Source organism: Mesoplodon densirostris, chromosome 10, assembly GCF_025265405.1.
Source record: "Mesoplodon densirostris isolate mMesDen1 chromosome 10, mMesDen1 primary haplotype, whole genome shotgun sequence".
NCBI classification, from domain to species: Eukaryota; Metazoa; Chordata; class Mammalia; order Artiodactyla; family Ziphiidae; genus Mesoplodon; species Mesoplodon densirostris.
In genome coordinates, this window is record NC_082670.1 from 30,866,890 (window position 1) to 30,890,588 (window position 23,699).

Here is a 23,699-nt window from a genome sequence, read left to right on the forward strand (position 1 = left end):
GCTTCTGCTGTCTGCCCTCTGAAGTGGGTTTCTTATAGACAACATATCGTGGGGTCTTATTCTTTGATCCACTCTGATAATCCCTGTCTTTTTTTTTTTTTTTTTTTTTGCGGTATGCGGGCCTCTCACTGTTGTGGCCTCCCCCGTTGCGGAGCACAGGCTCCGGACGCGCAGGCTCCGGACACGCAGGCTCAGCGGCCATGGCTCACGGGCCCAGCCGCTCCGCGGCATATGGGATCCTCCCAGACCGGGGCACGAACCCGTATCCCCTGCATCGGCAGGCGGACTCTCAACCACTTGCGCCACCAGGGAGGCCCAATCCCTGTCTTTTGATTGGTGTGTTAAGACCACTGACATTCAAAGTGATTATTGATATAGTTGGATTAATATCTACCATATTCGATACTGTTTTCTATGTGCTGCCCTTGTTCTTTGTCCCCATTTTTGTCTTCCACTCTTTTTCCATCTTTTGTGGTATTAACTGAGCATTTTATATGATTCCATCTTCTTTCCTTTCTTAGCATGTCAGTTATACTCCTTTTTTTTTTAAGTTTACTTTTTTTAGTGGCTGCCCTAGTGTTTGTAATAACACATTGACATCTAATCAAAGTCCACTTTCCAGTAATACTTTACCACTTCACAGGTACTATTAGTACCTTATAAGAACAAAATAATATTGATTCCTTCCTCCTGTCCCTTGTGTTGTTACTGCAATTCATTTCAATTATACATAAATATACAGAAACACGAGTATATCTGCAATGTAATTGAATACATTATTGCTATTATTTTGAACAAACCATTATCTATTAGATCAATTAAGAATAAAAGTTTTTATTTTACCTTCACTTATTCCTCCTCCAATGGGCTTCCTTTTTTTATGTATATCCAGGTTTCTGAACTATATCTAAAGAACTTCCTTTAACATTTTCCTGCAAGCAGGGCTACTAGCAAAAAAAAAAACTTCCCTCAATTTTTGTTTGTCTAAGAAAATCTTTATTTCTCCTTCACCTTTAAAGGATTACAACACAGAGTACAGAATTCTGGGTTGGTGGATTTTTTCTCTCAACACTTTAAATATTTCATTCCACTTTTTTGCTTGCTTACATGGTTTCGGAGAAGTTAGGTGTGATTTTTGTCTTTGCTCCTTTATAGGTAAGGTGTTATTTTTCTCTGGCATCTTTTAATTTTTTTCATTTTTCTGTAGTTTGAATATGATATGCCTAGGTGTAGTTTGGTTTTTGTATTTATTCTGCTTGGTGTTCTCAGAGCTCCCTGGATCTGTGGTTTGGTGTCTGACATTAATTTGGGAAAATTCTCAGATGTCGTTTTTTAAAATATTTCTTCTGTTCCTTTCTCTTTTTCTTCTTCTGGTATTCCCATTTTACATATGTTATACTATTTGTAGCTATCTCACAGTTTTTGGATATTTTATTCCATCTTTTCTGTTTTTTTCACTCTTTGCTTTTCAGTTTTGGAGGTTCCTAGAGAACAGTTCTTGGATATTCTGTTCTTTTTTTCCAGTCTTTTTACTCTTTGCTTTTCAGTTTTGGAAGTTTCTAGTGCAATATCCTCAAGCTCAGAGTTTATTTCCTCAGCCATATCCAGTCTACTAACAAACCCATCAGAGGCATTCTTTATTTCTGTTACACTGGTTTTTTATCTCTAGCATTTCTTTTTGATTTTTTCTTAAAATTTCCATCTCTTTGCTTACATTGCCCATCTATTCTTGCATGCTGTTTACTGTATCCGTTAGAGCCTTTAGCATCCTAATCATAGTTGTTATAAATTCCCAGTCTGTTAATTCCAACATACCTGTCATAAATGGGTCTGGTTCTGATGCTTGCTATGTCTTTTCAAACTGTTTTTTGCCTTATAATATACCTTGTAATTTTGTCTTAATACCCAGACATGATATACTGGGTAAAAGGAACAACTATAAATAGGTCTTTATTACTATGGTGGTAAGATGTGGGAGGAGGGGACACATTCTATACAACTATGATTAGGTCTTAGTCTTTTACTGAGCCTGTGCCTCTGAACTGTGACCTTCACAAGTGCTTCTTAGTGTCCCACCCACCATCCTATTAGTCAAGGTGGCTACAGTGGACTGAAGTTGGGTATTTGCCTTTTCCCAGGTCAGTTAGGCTCTTACAAAACCTCTGCAGGTTAAGCTCTGGTTAAATAGTTCCTCCTGTAGGTAGACCTTGTTAAGAAGAACAGTATGCTTTGGTGCATTTCAAAATGCTTTTTACCCCTCTCCCTGCCCGAAGCATGAGGAGAGTCTTCTGTGATACTCACTTTGAGAACCTGGTAGAGCTCCAGGAGGTAAAACTCAGAAGAATGTGGTCCCCTTCCCCATCCCCCATGACTGAGTCCCCCTGGAGTTTTATCTCCCCAGTTTGTCCACACTACAAACCTAGCAGTTTGTCAGTTACAGTTCAGTTTTCCCTACCCCAGCACTGGTCCCCACAGAGGTTTTTGCTTATAGATTTGTGCTCCATTACGTTGTGACTCTCTGTATTTGCCTGTCTTGTCTCTCTGATTTTAATGGTATTGGTTTTCCCTGTCACTTCACTTCTCCTTTGGATCTAAGAAGAATTGTTGATTTTTCTGTTTGTTCAACTTTTACTTGTTCTTAGGACAGAGTGGCACCTTCCAAGCCTCTTACATGCTACCTCAGAAACGAGAAGTCCTCTAGTTATTCTAATTCAATATAAGGAGTTTATATCAGGCTCTAAAATAATGATTCAGAAGAATTGGTTGAATGTTTATATAACATGAGCATTTCTTGCCTGAATTTTGATAAACCCTTCAGTGGTAGGTGGTGTGGGTTGGTGTCTTGGATTTAATATTTATTGTGACAAGCATAGCCTGTAGACTGGCATTTGGGAATAAGATAAGTCAGGCTCTCTCTCCTCTGGGTCTTACCTAGAACATTTTTCTGTCCTGCTACGCATTCCCCTCCCATCCCCAACTCAGGCCTCAGCTGAGTGTCTTTTCCTTCAAGAAGCCTCCTTGATCACCACCACCCACCTCTCCTATCCTCTTATATGGTCCCATTACACTCTATTCTCACTTTGTAATGTAATGTAACTTTTGTCATTTCTCATTCAATATGTCTCCCCCACTAGACTGTTCAACATATGAAGGGTAGAAACCATTTCTGTGATCACTGCTGTGATCACCACTGCACCTCACAACCTATATGATTAAATAAATGAATGAATGAATGAATGAATGACAGTAGTTTCATACAGAAATATACCTTCTCAGGTGGCCACCTCAGTGATTGATATTAACTACCGTGTCCTGATAGTTCTGTGTCATAATTTTATTATTCACTGTCTTCCAAAAATTCGTGAATACCTTAATTATAATTTATTTACTCTTCTAAATTGGTGTCTTGACCATGGGTAAACAGCTGTTGCTATTCGTGTTCTTATTCCTCATGTTGTATTTTTTGACGTGGCAAAGGCCATTGAGGCAGTATTTTCTTTTCATTTTTATTGTATCATTGTTGACAACTTTGAAAATAGGAAATATAATTGAGTAACATTGCCACCCAGCCACAATTGTTAAAAAATTATTTTATACTACTATAAACTTTTCAGTAACAGAATACTGGAACTTAAAATGTTTAGATGCCACAAAACAATTTAACAGTGTTGTTTTAGATGACTTGGATTTTTTTTTTCTGGCAAACAATGCAGTTGGCTCCATAGATGCAGAAGTTTTTACTCCTGGCAGAAAACAGTAATGAGAAGCCCAGAAATGATCCCACTGGGAGCTGTGAACTAACATCAGAGTAACCCTTTGCTTTGCTGCATTGCTTATGATTGAATTATTAAGGTCACTAATTTATTTTTCTTAACAATTGCTGCTGACGGTTATCTGGTGAAATGATAAGTGTGTGATCTAAACCTAATTTTTCAGAGCTGAGAATACCCCAGCTCCTGCTCTCATGGTGAACACATGTTAGCATTTCTCGTTGTCCGGAGGAAACTAAGGTACTTGCAAGTCAAATGCATTCATTCATTAGATGATTGTTTATTGAGCACCTACTTATGTGCCGTGCATTGGGTTGCACCCTGGACATAGAGAGATAAATAAAATAGCAACTTCCTGGGGCTTCCCTGGTGGCGCAGTGGTTGAGAGTCCGCCTGCCGATGCAGGGGACACGGGTTCGTGCCCCGGTCCGGGAAGATCCCACATGCCACGGAGCGGCTGGGCCTGTGAGCCATGGCCACTGAGCCTGCGTGTCCGGAACCTGTGCTCTGCAACGGGAGAGGCCACAACAGTGAGAGGCCCGCGTACCGAAAAAAAAAAAAAAAAAAAAAAAGCAACTTCCTGCCTTCTGGAGAGCTTTGAGTCAAACAAGAAAAATGAGAATTAGCTGTTGTTATACTAAACTGCCCCCCCCAAAATGGAGATTTTGATTACTAACTCCTGCCAGTTTGGCACTGTTTATACATATACTTATATGTGCTTGCAGCTTGGAACAATTCAGACATCTGTGTTTTGTTTACAGTATAGGTAGCTGAAGAAAAGTTTAAAATTATTGCCATTAAATTATTATTACCATAGATGTATTTAAGTGCATACAATATCATGGAAAGAATAATTTAAACATAGAAATGGCACACTTTTAGTTAGACTCATGTAAAGTTGCTAAAAATGACATTCACAAAAAACTTTTCTCCAAAATGCAATGCTATTTGTATCAACCACATAATTATTTTTCTCAGCAACAAGAAATTAACACATCTCTCATATAATTTGATTGCAATTACTTGGGCAATTAGAAATGGTAATTTTTAATAATTAAACTTTAATTTAGAGATGTTTATATTCAGAATCCTGAAATAACTTATAAGAAGAATATGATACAGACTTAGAGAAAAACATGCATAAAATGACACATTCCTCAAGATTTATAGGCTCCAGTTACTTGGAATAGAATGGGAGTTAATGCTATGTCTTTTTCCTATTCTGCCAGCCAGAGAAGACCTCTTATTTAGAGGGCAGGGCTCCCTCCACTGTCTTAAATCAAGGCTCTGCTGTCTGACAAACTGCCCTCCATGATTTTCTCTGGATATTTATAGCATGGGGAAGTACACAAAAAAGGAAAATGTTTAAGGAAGAGCTTTGCATGTTACAATGCTATACATCATATGGTTCAATTTAGATTCTCTGAAATATCAGAGTTAGAATGAAATTATCAAAAAGGGGAAAGTCACATGGCATTGGTACAAACAAGATGTGCCTATTTGTATTTATGTTTGCTAATGAATTTCAGCCATGATCCCCACTTTGATTTTAAGCGTCTCAGACCACCATTCGGTTTTATTCATTGTAATTAAATCTCTTGCCCACACGCAGACACAAGGGCAGCAAGAAAAAGGGGCATATTTTATCTTTTCAAAAGCTATTACGTAGCTTTGATATGAAGCTCCAGAGGTCCAAAGATTTATAGTATTAAAGCAAAACAGTATGTCTCTCAGGGCACTGTCACCTCCTTCAGCAAATGGAGGAGCCAAGAGAGGGCTTGGACTCTGAATCCAGTGACCCCACAGAGGGCAGGTCTGAATTTGTGCTTACGGGAGCAGTGGAATTTGAGGCAATTTGGTGTAGTCTCCGATGTTGCTACCGGAAGAGAGGTAGAAAAAGGCCAGATAAAAGCACAACTGGTTTCACAGTAACTTGTGAGTGAGTTGGGGCAGAGAGGAGGGCTAATTCAGCTGTCTTGTGGAACAGCATTTATACGTGAAATGCAGAGATGTACAACATACCTTCCCAACCCCAGCCAACCGAGTGTTCCAATAAATAGAACACTTAGGCTAACTTAATTAGTAAGGACTAGGGGAAGACTTGCTTTCGGTTACTCTCCAACCTCCCTCACCTTTTCCTTCCAGCAAAGCCAAGCCCGTAGCTGTAGAACCTCTGCCCTCTGTGCCCTCTTCATCCCTGTGGAGTGGAAAAGAGCTTTTGGGAAACCACCAGACCCTTGGTAACCAGGGCGGCTCCTGTGGCCCACAAATCATCCAAAATGCAGAGAGTCTACCCTACACTTAGTTAATTGGGAGTTAACGGTAGTTTGGGACAGGGCGAATGTATGCTCCAAATCTTTTCCTTGTCCTTCTTCTACTGGATTCAACCCAAATTCACCAACTCCAGACAGACCTAGGCAGGCCACATTATTTGCTTGGCCCTAAATCAGACACTGAGCACAGCCTTAGTAAGACTTCAGCATGAACAAATGGTACGTCGTTCCCCTGAAGGTTCTAAAGGTGCATACTTTTGCCACAGAACCTTTCAGCCAAGTTTATCTTAATTATTTTGCTATTTCATCCATTTATCAAAACTATAATTTGGGGCACTCGGGGATATTAGGTGATTCTCTAAGGGAGAGCGAATCATATAGCAGGAGAGGCAGAAGTAGAACCAAAAGCTCGTGATGGCCGCCTTGTTCTAACTACTCAGCTGTCCTGTTTTGGACGTCATGAAGTCCCTCCCTTCGCCCAGTCTCTTCACTTTTGTTCTGCTCCCAAGGGTACTTTATCTGGAAAAATGATTTTTTCCCCTACATCTGTTTTCCCCATTAAGGTCAGAGAAGCTGAACACACAGCTTTGGGCAGAATGAGAACCATCCTGGGTTCTCTCCACATGACCATGCATGTGTCTCTCTTTCTCTCTGGGCAATGTTTTTTTCATCTGTTAAATTAAGAATTGGGCTAGAGGAGTTCACAAAGATACTTTCCAATTCCGAAATTTTATTGTTCCTTGATTTTAGATGTAAGCAAAAGATTTGTTCAACTTGGTTTAGTAGGCTTAATTTCCAAATCACTTTGTCATTATGGAATGAAACGTGGTGTGGCGGTCTGAAGGACTGTGCTGCCTAACAACAGCATCCAGCATCTGGGAAGGAGACAAACAATGACTAGTGTCCAGATGACCCACAAGTAAGAAGTGTGAGAGATAACAGGTAACCCGTCCGCTGTCTGCGTAAAAGGCACGGTCCAAAAACCTAACTTCTGTTTCTTCTGTATTAAATTAAATGCTAAGATTAGGATTTCCATTATGAAATATTGTTTACTGTATAATCATGACAGACACTGAGAGGGTTCCATTTATTGACCAAATCATTTTGGGATCCTGTTAATGGTGTACTCACCTATTCCACCACCATTCTCAGCCCTCACCTGCATCCAGGTCACAGGGATTGCTTCTCAAACATTCCAAACTCGAACTCAGACCAATTGACTTTAAAGAAGTGTTGACTTTAAAGAAGTGAAGCCAGAGTATCTGTTATTTTTGTAAAGCTCCCCAAGTTATTTGGATGCACAGTGTTTTTTATTATATACTATTCTTTAAATTAGTCTGGAAAATAAGCGCCAGTTGAGAGTGCCTCCAAACTGAAGATGATTTAGATTCAGGTCCCATCTTTGCACTCTGAAGGATTGTGCCAGACTAATCTAGTTAATTTTAATTTACTTTAAGTGATCTTTAGCAAGAATTGAGTTTATTATGATTAGGAGAATATGTATATCTATAGTAATCTGGATGGAATAAATTAGGCCAGATTTCAGGGGGTTTTTTGTTTTCTTTTGTTTAATGTAAGACAGTGTGGTATAATAAAAAGAATACCAGACCTGGGTTTTGAATCATAAATCTACTCATCACCCACTAGACATGTCACTTTAAAAAGGAGAATAACAAGACCTTTTTTTTTCTGCTAGTTGTGGTAAGGCTAAATTAGATATGGACATGAAAGTATTGTACTTCATAAACCATTTTTTTTAAAGTGTAGTATATTTTAATATTTGCCCCCCTGCTTTAAGAAATATACAATCTCATGCCCTTTTAAGTGTTATTTGAAATTAAATATTATGATTAAAAGTAAAAGAGAAAACAAAAAGGCTGCCTTGTTTTTTCTCTTTCCCACCCTTGAAAATGACCTCTCAATGCATTTTACTTGTGGTGGTTAAACCATTAGCATTAAATTGGAAGCTTTAGTGACTGCAGGGACTGTGTTACACTTATCCTTGTGTCCTTTGCATCTCCAAGCACAAGTGGTGGTGCAAGCAAGCACCACCAAGCACCAAGCTGGAACTCTAAATAAAGAGTTGCTAAAATCCAATTCTGCAAATTTATAGGAATTCAGATAATAGAACCAAAATCTTCTGTCTTAGGCCTTTGAGGAATGAAGTATTTGTAAGTGAATTTGAGGCCTGCTATAATGAAATTTTCCCCCTTTTTTTCCAGCTTTATTGAGGGATAATTGAAATATATAAGGTTATATAATATATAAGGTTTGGTTTATTTAAAATCTTCCCTTTTTAAAAAAATTTTTATTGGTGTATAGTTGATTTACAATGTGGTGGTAGTTTCAGGTGTACAGCAAAGTGGTTCAGTTATACATATATCCACTCTTTTTTTTTTAAGATTCTTTTTCCCATATAGGTCATTACAGAGTATGGAGTAGAGTTCCCTGTGCTATACAGCACGTTCTTATTACCTATTTTAGTAGTAGTGTGTATATATGTGTGTATATGCCAGTCCCAGTCTCCCAATTTATCCCTCCCTCTGCTTATCCCCTGGTAACCATAAGTTTGCTTTCTACATCTGTGACTCTATTTCTGTTTTATAAATAAGTTCATTTGTACCCTTTTTTTTTAGATTCCACATATAAGCGATATCATATATTTGTCTTTCTGTGTCTGACTTACTTCACTCAGTATACAATCGCTAGGTCCATCCATGTTGCTGCAAATGGCATTATTTTCTTCTTTTTTCTGTCTGAGCAATCTTCCGTTGTATATATGTACCACATCTGCTTTATCCATTCCTCTGTTGATGGACATTTAGGCTGCTTCCATGTCCTGGCTATTGTAAATAGTGCTGCAATGAACACTGGGGTGCATGTATCTTTTTGAATCATGGGTGTATGCCCAGGAGCAGGATTGCTGGGTCGTATGGTAATTCTATTTTTAGTTTTTTAAGGAAGCTCCATACTGTTCTCCATAGTGGCTCTAAAAATTTACATTACCACCAACAGTGTAGGAGGGTTCCCTTTTCTCCACACCCTCTCCAGCACTTATTGTTTATAGATTTTTTGGGTGATGGTCATTCTGACCAATGTGAGGTGATACCACATTGTAGTTTTATTTTGCACTTCTCTAATAATTATTGATGTTGAGCATCTTTTCATGTGCTTTTTGGCTATGTGCATGTCTTCTTTGCAGAAATGTCTATTTCTTCTGCCCTTTTTTTTTTTTTCGGTACATGGACCTCTCACTGTTGTGGCCTCTCCCGTTGCGGAGCACAGGCTCCAGACACGCAGGCTCCAGACGCGCAGGTTCAGCGGCCATGGCTCACGGGCCCAGCCGCTCCGTGGCATGTGGAATCTTCCCGGACCAGGGCACGAACCCGCGTCCCCTGCATCGGCAGGCAGACTCTCAACCACTGTGCCACCAGGGAAGCCCCCTGCCCATTTTTTAATTGGGTTGTTTGGGGTTTTTTTTATTTTGAGCTGCATGAATTGTTTTGTATATTTTGGAGATTAATCCCTTGTCATTTGCTTCATTTGCAAATATTTTCTCCCATACTGAGGGTTGTCTTTTTGTTTTGTTCATGGTTTCCTTTGCTGTGCAAAAGCTTTTAAGTTTAATTAGGTCCCATTTGTTTATTTTTGTTTTTATTTTCATTACTCTAAGAGGTAGATCAAAAAAGATCTTGCTGCGATTTATGTCAAAGAGTGTTCTGCCTATGTTTTCCTCTAAGAGTTTTATAGTGTCCAGCCTTACAATTAGATCTTTAATCCGTTTTGAATTTATTTTTGTGTATGGTGTTAAGGAGTGTTCTAATTTCGTTCTTTTACATGTAGTTGTCCAGTTTTCCCAGCACCACTTATTGAAGAGACTGTCTTTTCACCATTGTATATTCTTGCCTCCTTTGTCATAGGTTAGGTGACCATAGGTACATAAAATCTTCGTTTTTTCTTAATGTAGGCATTTATCACTATAAACTTGCCTCTTAGAACTGCTTTTGCTGCATCCTTTTGTTTCATCTTGAAGAACTCCCATTAGCATTTCTTGTAAGGCAAGTCTAGTGGTGATAAATTCCCTCAGCTTCTGTTTGTCTGGGAAGGTCTTTATCTCTACCCAGGAACTACTTTCATGGGTAAAGTGTTCTTGATTGGCAAGTTTTTTTCTTTGAACACTTTGAATATATCATCCCTTTCTCTCCTGGCCTGCAAGGTTTCCTCTGAGAAATCTGCTGATAACCTTATCTGGGTTTGCTTGTATGTGATGACTCTTTTTAAACTCTTGCTGCTTTCAAAATTCTCTTTTTGTCAGTGATTTTTAAGAGTTTGACTATAAAATGTCTCAGTGAATAGCTCTTTGGGCTAAATCTATATGGGAATTCCTGAGCTTCATGTTTCTGGATGGTCATATCTCTCCCCAGATATCAGAACTTATTTCTTTTTTTTTTTTTTTTTTGCGGTACGCGGGCCTCTCACTGCTGTGGCCTCTCCCATTGCGGAGCACAGGCTCCGGATGCGCAGGCTCAGCAGCCATGGCTCACGGGCCCAGCCGCTCCACGGCATGTGGGATCTTCCCGGACCGGGGCACAAACCCGTGTCCCCTGCATTGGCAGGCGGACTCTCTACCACTGCGCCACCAGGGAAGCCCTATTTCTTCACATGAGTTTTCTGACCCTTTCTCTCTCTTTTCCTTCTAGGACTCCCATAAATCAAATACAGTCATCCCTCAGTATCTGTGGGGGATTAGTTCCAGGACCCGCCATGGATACCAAAATTTGCAGATGTTCAAGTCTCTTATATAAAGTGACATAGTTTTGCATGTGACCTCTGTAAATCCTCCCATATATATTTTAAATCATCTCTAGTTTACGTATAATAACTAATTCAATGTAAATGCTATGTAAATAGCTGTAAATACAATGTAAATGCTATGTAAATAGTTGCCGGCTCACAGCAAATTCAAGTTTTGCTTTTTGGAATGTTCTGGAATTTTTTTTCCAAATATTTTTGGTTGGTTGAATCTGCAGATGTGGAATCAGTAGATACAGAGGGCTGACTGCATTATTTCACTTAATGGTGTCCCGTAATTTACACAGACTTTTTTCACCCTTTTTTCATTCTTATTTCTTTTCTCCTCTTAATGGATAATATCAAGAAATCTGTCTTCAAGTTTGCACATTCTTTCTTCTGCTTGATTCTGTTTTTGAAGCTCTCTCTTGCATTTTAGTTCCAAAATATTTGTTTAGTTCTTTTTTATGATTTCTATCTCTTTGTTGAATTTCTCATTTTGTTCATGCATTGTTTTCTTGAGTTCATTGAGTTGTCTGTCAGTTCTCTTCATCTCACTGTGCTTTCTTAAAATAATTATTTTGAACTCTTTCAGGTAACTCACAGATATCCATTTCTTTATGGTTAGTTACCGGAAAATTATTGAGTTCCTTTGGTGGTGATATGTTTCCTTGCTTTTCCACATTTCTAGTAGCTTTGCATCCATGTTTGCACATTTGAGGGAGCAGTCAACTCTTCCAGCCTTTTCAGACTGACTCTGGAGGGGAAAGACTTTCACCTGAAGGTGTCTGTGAGAGCTCTGGCAGGATGGGGTTCAGCACCTCTGATTCTGGGGAAAGCACAGTGGCATAATCTCTATGCAGCTCCATCAGCTGAGGTCAACTTGGGCAAAGACTGTAGGGGCCCAGACTGCAGAGGTTCTGCAAGTGGCAGTGATACCTAGGGCTGTTGGGGTCCTCGATGGCAGAGGCTGCTGCTGTGGTCTTTCTTTTTTGCCTGTGAAAGGAAGTTCTAGCCAAGGGGATCCATTTTGGTACAAGGTTTAGTGAGCTGGCACTCAGTGGCAGTGGAGCTGGGGTTCTAGGATCAGGCACGTGTGGAACTACCTTGGTCCTGGGGCACAGGTGCACTTGCAGTGATGGTAGTGCCAGTGTCTGAGGTGCAGGCATGTGTATATCTTCCAAGGACCCAGGGTCTGAGTTCTTGGGGCTTACCACAATGATTTGGGCCCCAGGGTGGGGAGAACAGCAGTGGCACAAGCTTTGGGGTGACAGGGTACAGTAGTGGCTTGGGCTCAGGGTGCAGCAACAGCACATCCTGGGGATGGTGAGTCAAGGTCCTAACTCTGGCCCCATGGAACAGGGTGCAGAGAAGCAACAGCTCAGCCTCAGTGATGCCACAATTAATCAGGGAATGTAGTAGTAAGAATAAAATACAGGTCTGAACTGAGGGGCATGGTTTTATCTATAATTAAAGCCTTACTAATTAGGCTAATGGCATAAATAACACACATATAATTATATTCAAACTGCAGTATATGTTTTATAGCATATTTATCTTCTTTTGCTTAAGATAAATATTAACCTTTTGCTTTTTAATATTAATTTGCATTCCTTAAAATGTGTAATTTATGATGAACCATAAAAAAGCAGAAGTAAACCAGTTTGGGATTTAAATGTTTTCTCTAGCTTGTTCATTGTCCATATGATTTTTTTAAGCCATATTTTAAAAGTACACCCTTAATTAGTTAATTTCCCCACCAGTGCTCAGTGCAGCAAGTAGAATCAATGTCTGTTTATCCAGGTAGATTGAGATTCCAGTAAAAGGTCATAATTTGGAGCTGAATAAATAAAAGAATGTCAAAATGGGGAGCTAGCTTGATACTCAATTAAAAAGAAAAAAAAGCCTAAGAACTACAATTGGTCCTTTAAATATATATATATATATATATCATCTTTGCTGGTAACTTTGGGAGATGCTAAAATATCTGAGCTGTTCAATGCATTAACATAGGAGCCAACAGGAGTAGAGAACAGAGCTCTATTAAGTAGGAAGTAAAGCTTAAGTGGTTTATAGCAGGAAGAGCTGGTTTGGGGGGGGTGGGCGAGGTCTGTGTTATTGATTAATTTATACTTTTCAGTAGCTGGGGAGGTCCTGGCTTTTTCTGGTCAAGGTCTGGGTTTTACTAACTAGGGGTGTCTGTGAATCGTTCATAGGATCTGACAGTAGAGAGTGAGTTGGATACAGAATGTTTCATGAGAACGTGGCCTCTGGAAGGCCCTCACACCAAGCAATGTTTAAATTTAGTTTCAGCATTCACAACACAAATAGAGAGAAATTCACAGTTGACACAGAGATGAGTTGTCTTCATCCATCTTCCTTTCAAGTTGCTTACTCTGGAAGGGATGCCAAATTTGGGACATTCCCATAATTACCCTACACAGACAGACAACATACATCCTTTATACATCAAAAGGAAAAAAGCAGTGACTCAGGGTGGAGGACCCTAGGGGATTGGTTTGCTGAAATTGTTCACTAATTACACATGCCCGTTTGTTTCTTCTTTATTTTAGAATTAGAATAGGAAGAACTTATTCCAGAAATCTGGGTCAGCTCTAAACTTTGTTTTCTCATTAAACTTGGCTACTTGAGTGTCTATGTTATTAAATAAGCCTGTCATCTTTTACTTGTTTGCAAACAATAGTAATCAATTATCCGTGAAGGTGACTTGATTTTTGAAAAGTGACCTTTTCAATACTGGAGCGAACCATTTCATATCGCCCACCCTGGAAAGATTTAATGTGGTAATTTCTCAGGTGAGCTCAGCCAAGACTCAGTCTTCTCCCGAGCCAAGACTGCTTTTTCAAGGAAGGCTCGCCTCAACCATTTACCTTTAAGAGGAACCCAGCTTTATTCCCAGGTCCATTTATCTCCATGTAAACCATCCCTGTGCTTTCAAAATTATGTAATGTTAAAGGTTGTCACTGTGGTTGTAAACTGTAAAATATCAAGGTTAAGAAGCTGAAAGTATTACTTTGGCGTGAGCCTCTCAAAGGCGGCTGTGGTGGAAGGGGCTGTTTCAAGGCCTGAGGCTCCCCTGCCTGTAGTTGTGGGAAGACACCTTATCCGTTCCTGCAACTTATTTGTGGCTCTCCAAGGAGCTCACTTAACCACTGTTCTCCGGTGCACAATCTTAGGAGCTAGAGCTGGAATTTTCTAGCCTTTGTTAGAATGTTTGCTTCAGTCTGAAACTGCCCTGTGGCACAAAAAGTGCAATGGTAAGATGGAGCTCCCAGGGATCCCTGAGAAAGGAAACTTGGAATCTGCCACTGTTTTCTCATCCTTGATATGCTGATCTGGAGTGAACTGTGTAACAGCATAACCCACCGATGAAATTTCAGCCAGGGCGCCAAAGCCTGACAACCATAGTAAATCCTGTGTAAGCAGGAGATTTGGAGGGAAGGTTTTGAAGTTAATTGAATTTTATGATTAACAGAAAGTTATCTGGAAAACCATTTTTGTTTCACCTCATATTGGTAGAAGTCTTTCTAAAAAGCTTGGGGCCACTTTCCTTTTTTTTGTATAATTAAAAATAATCATGTTTTTAGAATTAAACTCTCAGCACCTTCATAACATTATCTTAACCATAAAAGCTTATTCTGTATTTCCTATAATATGGCTACTGAAGGTAAATTTATTGGACCGAAAGTTTACAGACTCCAGAACAGCCCAGAGTTACTAGCTTAAAGGAAAAAAAAAAAAAAAATCCCTGATATGAGGTTTTGTCATTTTTTTCCATTTTTCTGAAAACAGATTATAGAAAAGTTCCATTTACTTGAGGGTTATGCATTCTCTGAACGTTGCTGTTCCTAGTTTAAATAATGAAAACTATGGTGGTGAAAAAGGGTATTTTATTCCTAAATCCCGGATTTTAATTCTGCTTCACTCTGGGTCTCATTGTGAGAATGAGGACGAGTCACAGAGGCCCTGTATGGCCCAAGTCTTTCAACTCTGAAATGCAGAATATATCTCCTGAGGTGAGAAATCACGCCATTTTACTTTCTTTACTGGAATATATTGCATTATTGCAATTAGTATCTATTTTCCCATTTTTCTTTTATGGGAGTATTTTTATCCCATCATGAATATTCATTTATATATCTATATGTACATGAATGTATATAAAATTATGTAAGATTCAAGTTTTCTGTAATGTCTATAATGTACAGAACTCCTTAGAGATTGCCATGTTTGTGGGGGGGGGGTGCTCTCTTAGTATCTGTTCCCATAGCTTTTCGCTGAGACTGTAAATTAGGCCTGGGAAGGATATAATGAGTCAGTAATTTACAGACTATTAAGAGACTTAGTTAGAAGTGATTCTTGGGCATGTCCAATAGAGAGCACATGTTTATAAAGGACAAACAGATTCAACACAACATGTCTTTGGCCTAACCAAGCCCAATCAATTAACAAAATGGGATGTCTTATTTTAGGTATCTCCCACTCCCCCAAAATAGAATCACTAACCACTTGTTAACCACACTGACTTTTTAACAGAGTGGCTGCTAAAGCTTTGCCACCAGAAATGTTCAGATTAAGCACTGTATTAGATTGTAGCCAGCAGAGTCTACAAAACAGGAAGAAAGTTCTGTTTGCTCTTTTGCTTCCTTTCCTGGTTTGACTTGATGTGATAATTCACTGCAGATTTCTTTTTCTTTGACAGAGTGCCTACCGCAGGAATGGGATGGCTTTTCTGGCCTGCTGATGTGACTGTGACTGAGACAACAGGAAAGGCAATGTTATATTAAGGTGATTTCTGTTCCCCTCCTTGGGCAAAATAAAATACAAGTTTACCTTCTCCGCATCCTTGGGAGTGGGTTGGTTTGTTGTGACTATCAACTGGCTGACTCCAGCCCTTTTCCAGCCCCCTCAACGCTTAGTCTTGTTTACTAGATGGGCCATTTGGCCAATTAATGGCAGGATGTTTGGGATGGTGTGTAGGTGGACAAGAATGCACAGCACACAATTTTGAAATTTTAATTTGGAATAGATTTACTGCTCTCAGCTCACATAACTTAAAAGCAGTGACTTTTTTTTCCTCAGTGTTTAGTCTGTGTTTTATTTGATGCATTTTGTAATCCAGGTTTAGGACAAAGGAAACAAAATTAATTAAAAGAACAGTCAGTTTTCCCCTTGCACTGTCCCACCAACTCTACCTTCTGACATTTGATATCTAGATCTACATGTATTTTACAGACAAATGTCCATCTTATAAACTCACACTAATCAAAGACCTAATTGGCCTGATGAACTGTCTGTTCCCATCTTCTCTTCCCTTCACCCCACGTGTAGTATATGTGTCATTTTCATGGCCTCTTCCCTACTTTCTGAGTATCTGCCTATCGTGTGTTTTTCCCCTCGTAGACCCTCTTCCCCATCTTCATTTTTCTCCTTCCCCTGTCCCTCCGATCCCCAGGCCCAGCCCTCACACACAATGCTGTACCCATTTAGAAGCAAAGCGGTTAGAATCAATGGATGAGGAGCCAAGTGATCTGCTTTCTCCCTCCAAAGCACTAACACCTAGACTGAAATGTGGGCTGGGCAGTTTCTTGCTGGTAGCAGCTGAGTTATCCTTCTGACATCTATACTTTCTCCAATAAACGAGGAACTGTAATGAAGCAAACCAAAATATAGCAGTTATATGCAGTTCTTGATTGAACTTGAATTGCAAAGAAGGAAGTTGTTTCTTTAATTCTTTATGAGTTTTGTATAATTTTACTTTTATCATGGTTTCTACACACACTGAGATAGCCTTTGTAAAGAATTAATAAAAACAGAAATGAGAAGCGTGGAAGATTTTCCTCCTGTGACCAAATCACAGTGAGGCTCAGCTAATGTGATTGTGCCATATTATTCACATTTGTTAACTATCACTTACCTGTTCTATGTTAGTCCTTCTGGAAAAAATCTTCATGTCAAGAACAAAAAATGCAGATATATAATATCAAAAAATTGCCAAAGGGTTTTGATGTTCCATCTGTGCTTGGTGAAATGTATGATTAAACTTTTCTTTTTATCATCATTCTTATTTTTCTTGGCATCTCTAATCATGGAAAATTATAAGCTTGCAGTAAACATCCTAACTTTTAAAACGACTGCGTTTATTGTATTTGGTTTCTGTGCCAGGCTTATAGATGTATAAAATTTTCAGGAGCCGATTTTTCACATCGAAATTCCTCGTCTCCCACATTATACATTTTAAAGTATGCACAAGGCAGAAAATACAGGGTTTAGATTTTTTTTCCCTTCATTTTATTCTACCTGATCTCCTTATAGTCCCAGAGAAGGAAGACTCAACGTACATTTCTCTCAGAAATATGACAGGTCTGTGTTTTTGTTGGTCTGGCGTATGTTTGTCTATCTTGAACAGTCTGACAGGTAATTATTTATAAAATCTGGTTTTGCCCAGTAAGTCCATATAATAACCTCTCACTTTTCATCATAAGCCAGTGAGCTGAATTTAGAATAAAACAAGGTCATTTATGTCTGTCCTGAACCAGCCTAGATGTCCCCGTAATGGCTCAATATTAATATTTGTAATTCTTTTTTTTTTCTTTTCTACACTTAGGTTCTTTTTCTGACTCTTTCCACAACACTAAATTTGAAGTGAAATAAAATTTCCTTAAGCAGTGAGTATAGGGGAAAAAAATTTATAAAGGGAAAGTTTCAGAAAATGTGACTTAAATAAATTTCTTTAAAGATTAAATTGTTATGTAGAATCATAAACTGTCAGAGTGGAAGATGGTCTTAAAGGTCATTGAAAACAACCACTCATTTTACAGATGGAAAATGATGGCCTGAAGAGGGAAGCTGACTTTACCAACGTCACTCAGCAATGCTATGACAGACCAGAGACCAGACCATGGTCCCTAATTATCAGTCTATCTAGTCTTATACTCCACCATACTGGGTTTGCATTAGATATTACCAAGACACATCAGGGTTTTATGGCATGTTTATCTTAGACAGTAACCTAGATTTATTTTTTAAATGATTCTAATTATGGACACATCCTAAAGCGTAAGCGTTATATTAAAATCTTCTTCAGAGGGACTGTGATACTAATTAAATAATGTGTTATATGCCAGTTATACATCAATTTTTAAAAAGAGGTCTGTAAGCAGGGGAGAGGGGAATTAACATACTTTGAGCACCTACTTTGTGTCAGGAACCTTACCTTTGGCGGTTCATTTATCTTCCCAATGACTTCGTGATGTTGATGCTAGAATAATGAAAATAAAAACAAAAATAAATAAATGGGACCTAATTAAACTTAAAAGCTTTTGCACAGCAAAGGAAACCATAAACAAAACTGAAATACAACCCACAGAATGGGAGAAAATGTTTGCAAATGAAGCAACCGACAAGGGATTAATCTCCAAAATATACAAACAGCTCATGCAGCTAAATGTAAAAAAGAACCCAAATAACCTAATCAAAAAATGGACAGAAGATCTAAATAGACATTACTCCAAAGAAGACATACAGATGGCCAAAAAGCATGTGAAAAGATGCTCAACATCAATAATTGTTAGAGAAATGCAAATCAAAACGACAATCACCTCACACCGGTCAGAATGGCCATCATCAAAAAGTCTATGAACAATAAATGCTAGAGGGGGTATGGAGAAAAGGGAACCCTCCTACACTGTTGGTGGGAATGTAAATTGGTACAACCACTATGGAGAACAGTATGGAGGTTCCTTAAAAAACTAAAAGTAGGGACCTCCCTGGAGGTCCAGTGGTTAACACTCCGCACTGCCAATGCAGGGGGTGCAGTTTTGATCCTTGGTCGGGGAGCTAAGATCCCACAAGCTGCACAGTGCAGCCAAAAATTGAAAAAAAATCAAATTTAAAAAATTAAAAGTAGAGCTATCATATGATCCAGCAATCCCACTCCAGGGCATATATCTGGAGAAAACCATACTTCAAAAAGATACATGCAACCCCAGTGTTCATTGCAGCACTATCACAATAGCCAAGACAAGGAAGTATCCTAAATGTCCATCGATACATGAATGGATAAAGAAGATGTGGTACTTATATACCACATAAAAATATATGGAATATTACTCAGCCATAAAAAACAATGAAATAATGCCATTTGCAGCAACATGGATGGACCTAGAGATTATCACACTAAATGAAGTCAAAGACCAATATCATATGATATCACTTATATGTGGAATCTAAAAAATGATACAAATGAATTTATTTACAAAACAGAACAGACTCAGAGGCTTAGAAAACAAACTTATGGCTACCAAAGGGGAAAGATGGGGGAGGGGTGGTAAATTAGGAGGATGGGATTTACATACACACATTACTGTATATAAAATCAACAAGGACCTACTGCATAGCACAGGGAACTCTACCCAATACTCTGTGATAACCTATATGGGAAAAGAATCTGAAAGAGAATAGGTATAACTAAATCACTTTGCTGTACACCTGAAACTAACACAACATTGTAAATCAACTATACTCCAATAGAAAATGAAAATTTTAAATAAATAAATAAATAATAAACAAAAAGTCAGGCTTAATTGTAAATCAAATGTGAACGCACAAAATAGTTTCTATTTCCGTAGGCCTGTGTTTGGGAGATGGAATTTGAAAATAAATAAGTAAATAAATAACTTCTCTTATGGGAAATTGGCACTGCCTTATAGACTTGAGGATAAAGGAAACAGAAATATATTTCTCCCTTCACCTGAATTTGGAAATGCAACTTTCTAAACATGCCATTTTGAGGATATGTCATTAACCTTCTGCCTTCACGTATTACAATAGTTGAGATTCAAAAATCATGTTCCAGTTTTAGAACCAAGAGTTGTTATTTAAAAACCATCAGAAGCACAAATATTTTTTAATGGTGTATATACTTCCTGTATCTGGGGAGGATTCTTCATTTATTACTGCATGTTCTTTGTTCCTATAAAATAATAAACAATCCACATTTAATGCTTTTACCACGTAGAAGAAAAATAAACATAACTTGTGATTCTTGGTCTGAAAGAAAACAATTTTACTTGTCTATAAATTATAAAATTTAATTTTATGAAAAAAAATTTGTATAGTTCCCAAATCAGGTATTTCTTTCCAGTTCATATAACCCCTTATGTAAAACTGAGTCACTACAGAGAAAGTATTTCCTCATCTGCCCTCCTGGAATTTAGATAGAACCTTCCCAAGTTGCATTTAAAGTTCTACCATCAACCATGTATACATCTCATAAAATATTTTATAGTTTCCTGTATGCTCTGGCTGAACATTTCATAGTACATAAACACTTCTGCAAATAATATAAGGGCATCAAGTTGAATATGTCATAGCAGTGGCAGCCACATAAAGCTGATTCTACCTCAATTTATTTTCTTATTTTTATCTTCTTATTTGAAATGCAAGGTGAAACTTTCTGTGCTCTTCTTGTACAGTTGGTTGGGGGCAGGGAAGGGGGGCAGACCAGGGGACTCTAGCAGTTTCAGTGGGGTTGTGTTCATTAAAGCAAAGGCTTTCTGCAGAGGGCATCAAGCCAAGCTTAAACAACAAAACCATGCCTGCAGAAATTGGATGTAAATGTGATGGTTAAATAAGGGCCAGATGGCTTTAAAAACTCAAATATTAAAAAGTCATATCTCTTAAAGGAAGTTTCTAGTGTCGTGACTAGGATAGTGATACTATAGCACTTTAAAAAAAGAAAAGAAGAAGAAGAAACAAAGAGACTTACATTTGTCTTCTGGAAGAAAATATCAAATATTCAGCCTGTCATAAGTCATGGGAATTTGGGCAATTGAAGCATATTTTAAAACAATCAATTCCTACAAAGTCATGAGAAACCCAGATACAGTATTTCATTGTTGGAAACCACTGTAACTCTGTATACAGTATTATATTCATGTTCCCTTTTCTGCTCATCACCACCACTCATTCACTCTTCCCTTTTATTCAAAGGAAGATAAAAATAGAAAAAGATATAGGAAAAACCAAGAAGCAAGAGGATTACTTATATAACTGTTTAAGTAACAATTTACTTGCTATCAAAAATGATGATTTATTGTATCAATATTTTAATAATAAGTTTTACATAATAATTGTAGGACACCGTGTGCCACCCTGTATACTAAGCACTTTGTGTGGCTATCTCATTAAATCCTCACAACCCCACTATGAGACATGCATTGTCATTCTCCCTGTTGCCCAGAGGTGATAGAACGCAAATTTAAGAACAGAAGCTTCACTGCCTTATGCAGAAGTGCCCAAGATGGCGCTAGCATTTGTACCCAGCACTTTGACCCCAGAGCTTATGCTCTTAACCACTGTTGTGCAGCACGGATTGTACTAAAGAGTTCTGATAACATATTAAAGAGAATTGCTGCCCTGAACCTAGAAGCACTTCTCTACTAAAAAAAATTGATTACAAGAAAATTTCATTTTAATTTAACATTCCTTCCCTAAGGCCAAGTATTATGTATATAATAGAATATCATGTAATGTATAATAGACTATAATTATATAGAATGATGCCAAGTCCTCCGTAATGTCTTAAACCTTAAGATAAATACATATGATCAATGCACATACTGAGAATCCCTGTAAAACTTATGAGAAAAACTTCCTCAAAAATCCATGTGTACAAAGACTCTCCTTTGTGGAGACCAGATTTCTCCAGAAGGCTCTTATTACATAGGCTACTATTTTATGCTTTCATGCAAGGTATTTATCTCATGTTATAAAGTAATCCCCATCTTGTGTACATGTGTTTGCAGTGGCAGATACAGAAGTACGTATGGCAACCCCTTGCGACTTTATACAAATGTTCCTTTTAGATGTTTGCTTGTTAGTTGTGACATAGTCATTGTTTCTCCTAGCCCAGGATGTGTGTGTGCTTGGGGGGAGTGGTGGACAGAGAAAAGAAGAAAGTGGAAAGTTGCTGAAAACAATTTGAATTAGAAATGATGGTTTTCATAATTCAAAAAGACACATGCACCCCAGTGTTCATTGCAGCACTCTTTACAATAGCCAGGTCATGAAAGCAACCTAAATGCCCATTGACAGACAAATGGATAAAGAAGATATGGTACATATATACGATGGAATATTACTCAGCCATAAAAAGGAACGAAACTGGGTCATTTGTAGAGATGTGGATGGACCTAGAGACTTTCATACAGAGTGAAGTAAGTCAGAAAGAGAAAAACAAATATCTTGTATTAACGCATATATGTGGAATGTAGAAAAATGGTACCGATGAACCAGTTTGCAAGGCAGAAGTAGAGACACAGATGTAGAGGACAAACGTATGGACACCAAGGGGGGAGGGGAGGTGGGATAAATTGGAAGATTGGGATTGACATATATACACTAATATGTATGAAATAGATAACTAATGAGAACCTGCTGTATAGCACAGGGAATTCTACTTCACTTTGCTGTACAGTAGAAACTAATACAACATTGTAAAACAACTATACCCCAATTAAAAAAAAGAAAGAAAGAAATGATGGTTTTCCTCCCTCATCAGTGATTAGCAGCTTCTTTAATTCAACCCTAGGTCTGTTCTGCCTCAGAACAAGTCGCTTTCTGAGTTTTGTTTGTTAAGATGCCAACTAGCAGTACAGCAGCCTGTGGTACTACGTACCTGCAGCTTTCTCCTCTGAATGGCGTTGATTTACTTCTTCCAACCACTTTACTTGGGAAAAGTTAATCACTCCTTCCAGACCTGTATGTGCCAATCCATCGAGCAGTCTCTAAGCAGCAGTGACTCCTGCAGGTTGGCCAGCCACACTTCCATAGGTTTGGCCTGGGAGGAGACAATGAGCCCAGATGGTGCAGGAAGTTTGTGACTTACAGGGCAGCCTAAGCAAGATCAGCATGGTGTCAACTTTCCATGGTCCTAATCCCACGGGAATATACCAAATCTAGCGTCCAGATGACAGAAGACCAGAGTGATGTGTCACTGTGTCATGGAGGCACCAACTCTAAACCACAACCAAGCAGTTTTCCAGCTTTCATCCATACCTAAAAGGAGGTCGAGGTGTAAAATCCCATGTCTCTCCAGAACCAGGGAGGCAGATGATTCCTTGTGGCAGCTCCTCCCAAGACTGGCTGTCTTGCATCCCTGGGATGATCACAGAGTGAAGTGGAACCTTGCCTACGTGATCCAGATGGAGACATGCAAGGTCACTTAGGGTGCGTTTCCCCTGCAATATAGAGTCATGTGTCTCTGTGAACCATACGAAAAATCCATCTGCCGCTTCCTCCCTAGGTTTTCAAGGTGCTCTCCTTCTCTAGCTCTTTTCCATAAAGCTTCCTGCCTGCCTCAGGGCACAGTGCCTTCTGCATCCTCTGAATTTTTATTCCCCTGTTGGTCTCTATACTTCCTATTTTCTGTCCCTAATCATCTCTCAGTGTGCTTTGTAGCCTGCCTCAAAAAATTAAGAATTTCTTGAGGGCAAGTCTTAAAGCTATACCTCTTTGTAATCGCCACATGCACATATTAGGTATTCAATAAACATTTTTTGGTTGTTTAACAAACATGAGTACAGAATTCTTTCTTTTTCTGTCTTTTTCTTTTTTTTTTTTTGGTTAAGTCTTTGTTTAATCTCTTATTGATGCTTGTTTGACTTATTTGGCTGCAAATCTCAAGAACTATAGATGATCACAGCCTTTTTCTTAAAGACAATAATACAGTGTCTCAGAGAAAGCAATTCAAAGCAGGCCATGAGTCAGGTTTCTTGTGGGCTTTATGAGTAGGTCACTCTGACTACAGTCTTATTTGAAGGGGTTAATGACCTCAGAGAGG

At 38.6% G+C, this 23,699-nt stretch overlaps 1 protein-coding gene across 6 annotated transcripts in view; it reads left to right on the forward strand.

Moving 5' to 3' along the window:
- Nucleotides 1-16,903, forward strand: part of SUPT3H (SPT3 homolog, SAGA and STAGA complex component) — a 440,959-nt gene extending 424,056 nt beyond the window's left edge. For all 6 annotated transcript variants that reach the window (XM_060111003.1, XM_060111004.1, XM_060110999.1 and 3 more), the window contains one exon: nucleotides 15,558-16,903. In XM_060111003.1, the coding sequence (XP_059966986.1) occupies nucleotides 15,558-15,599 (42 nt within the window). In that variant the 3' untranslated portion in view covers nucleotides 15,600-16,903. The remainder of the gene's footprint in view (nucleotides 1-15,557) is intronic.
- Nucleotides 16,904-23,699: the final 6,796 nt, after the last annotated feature.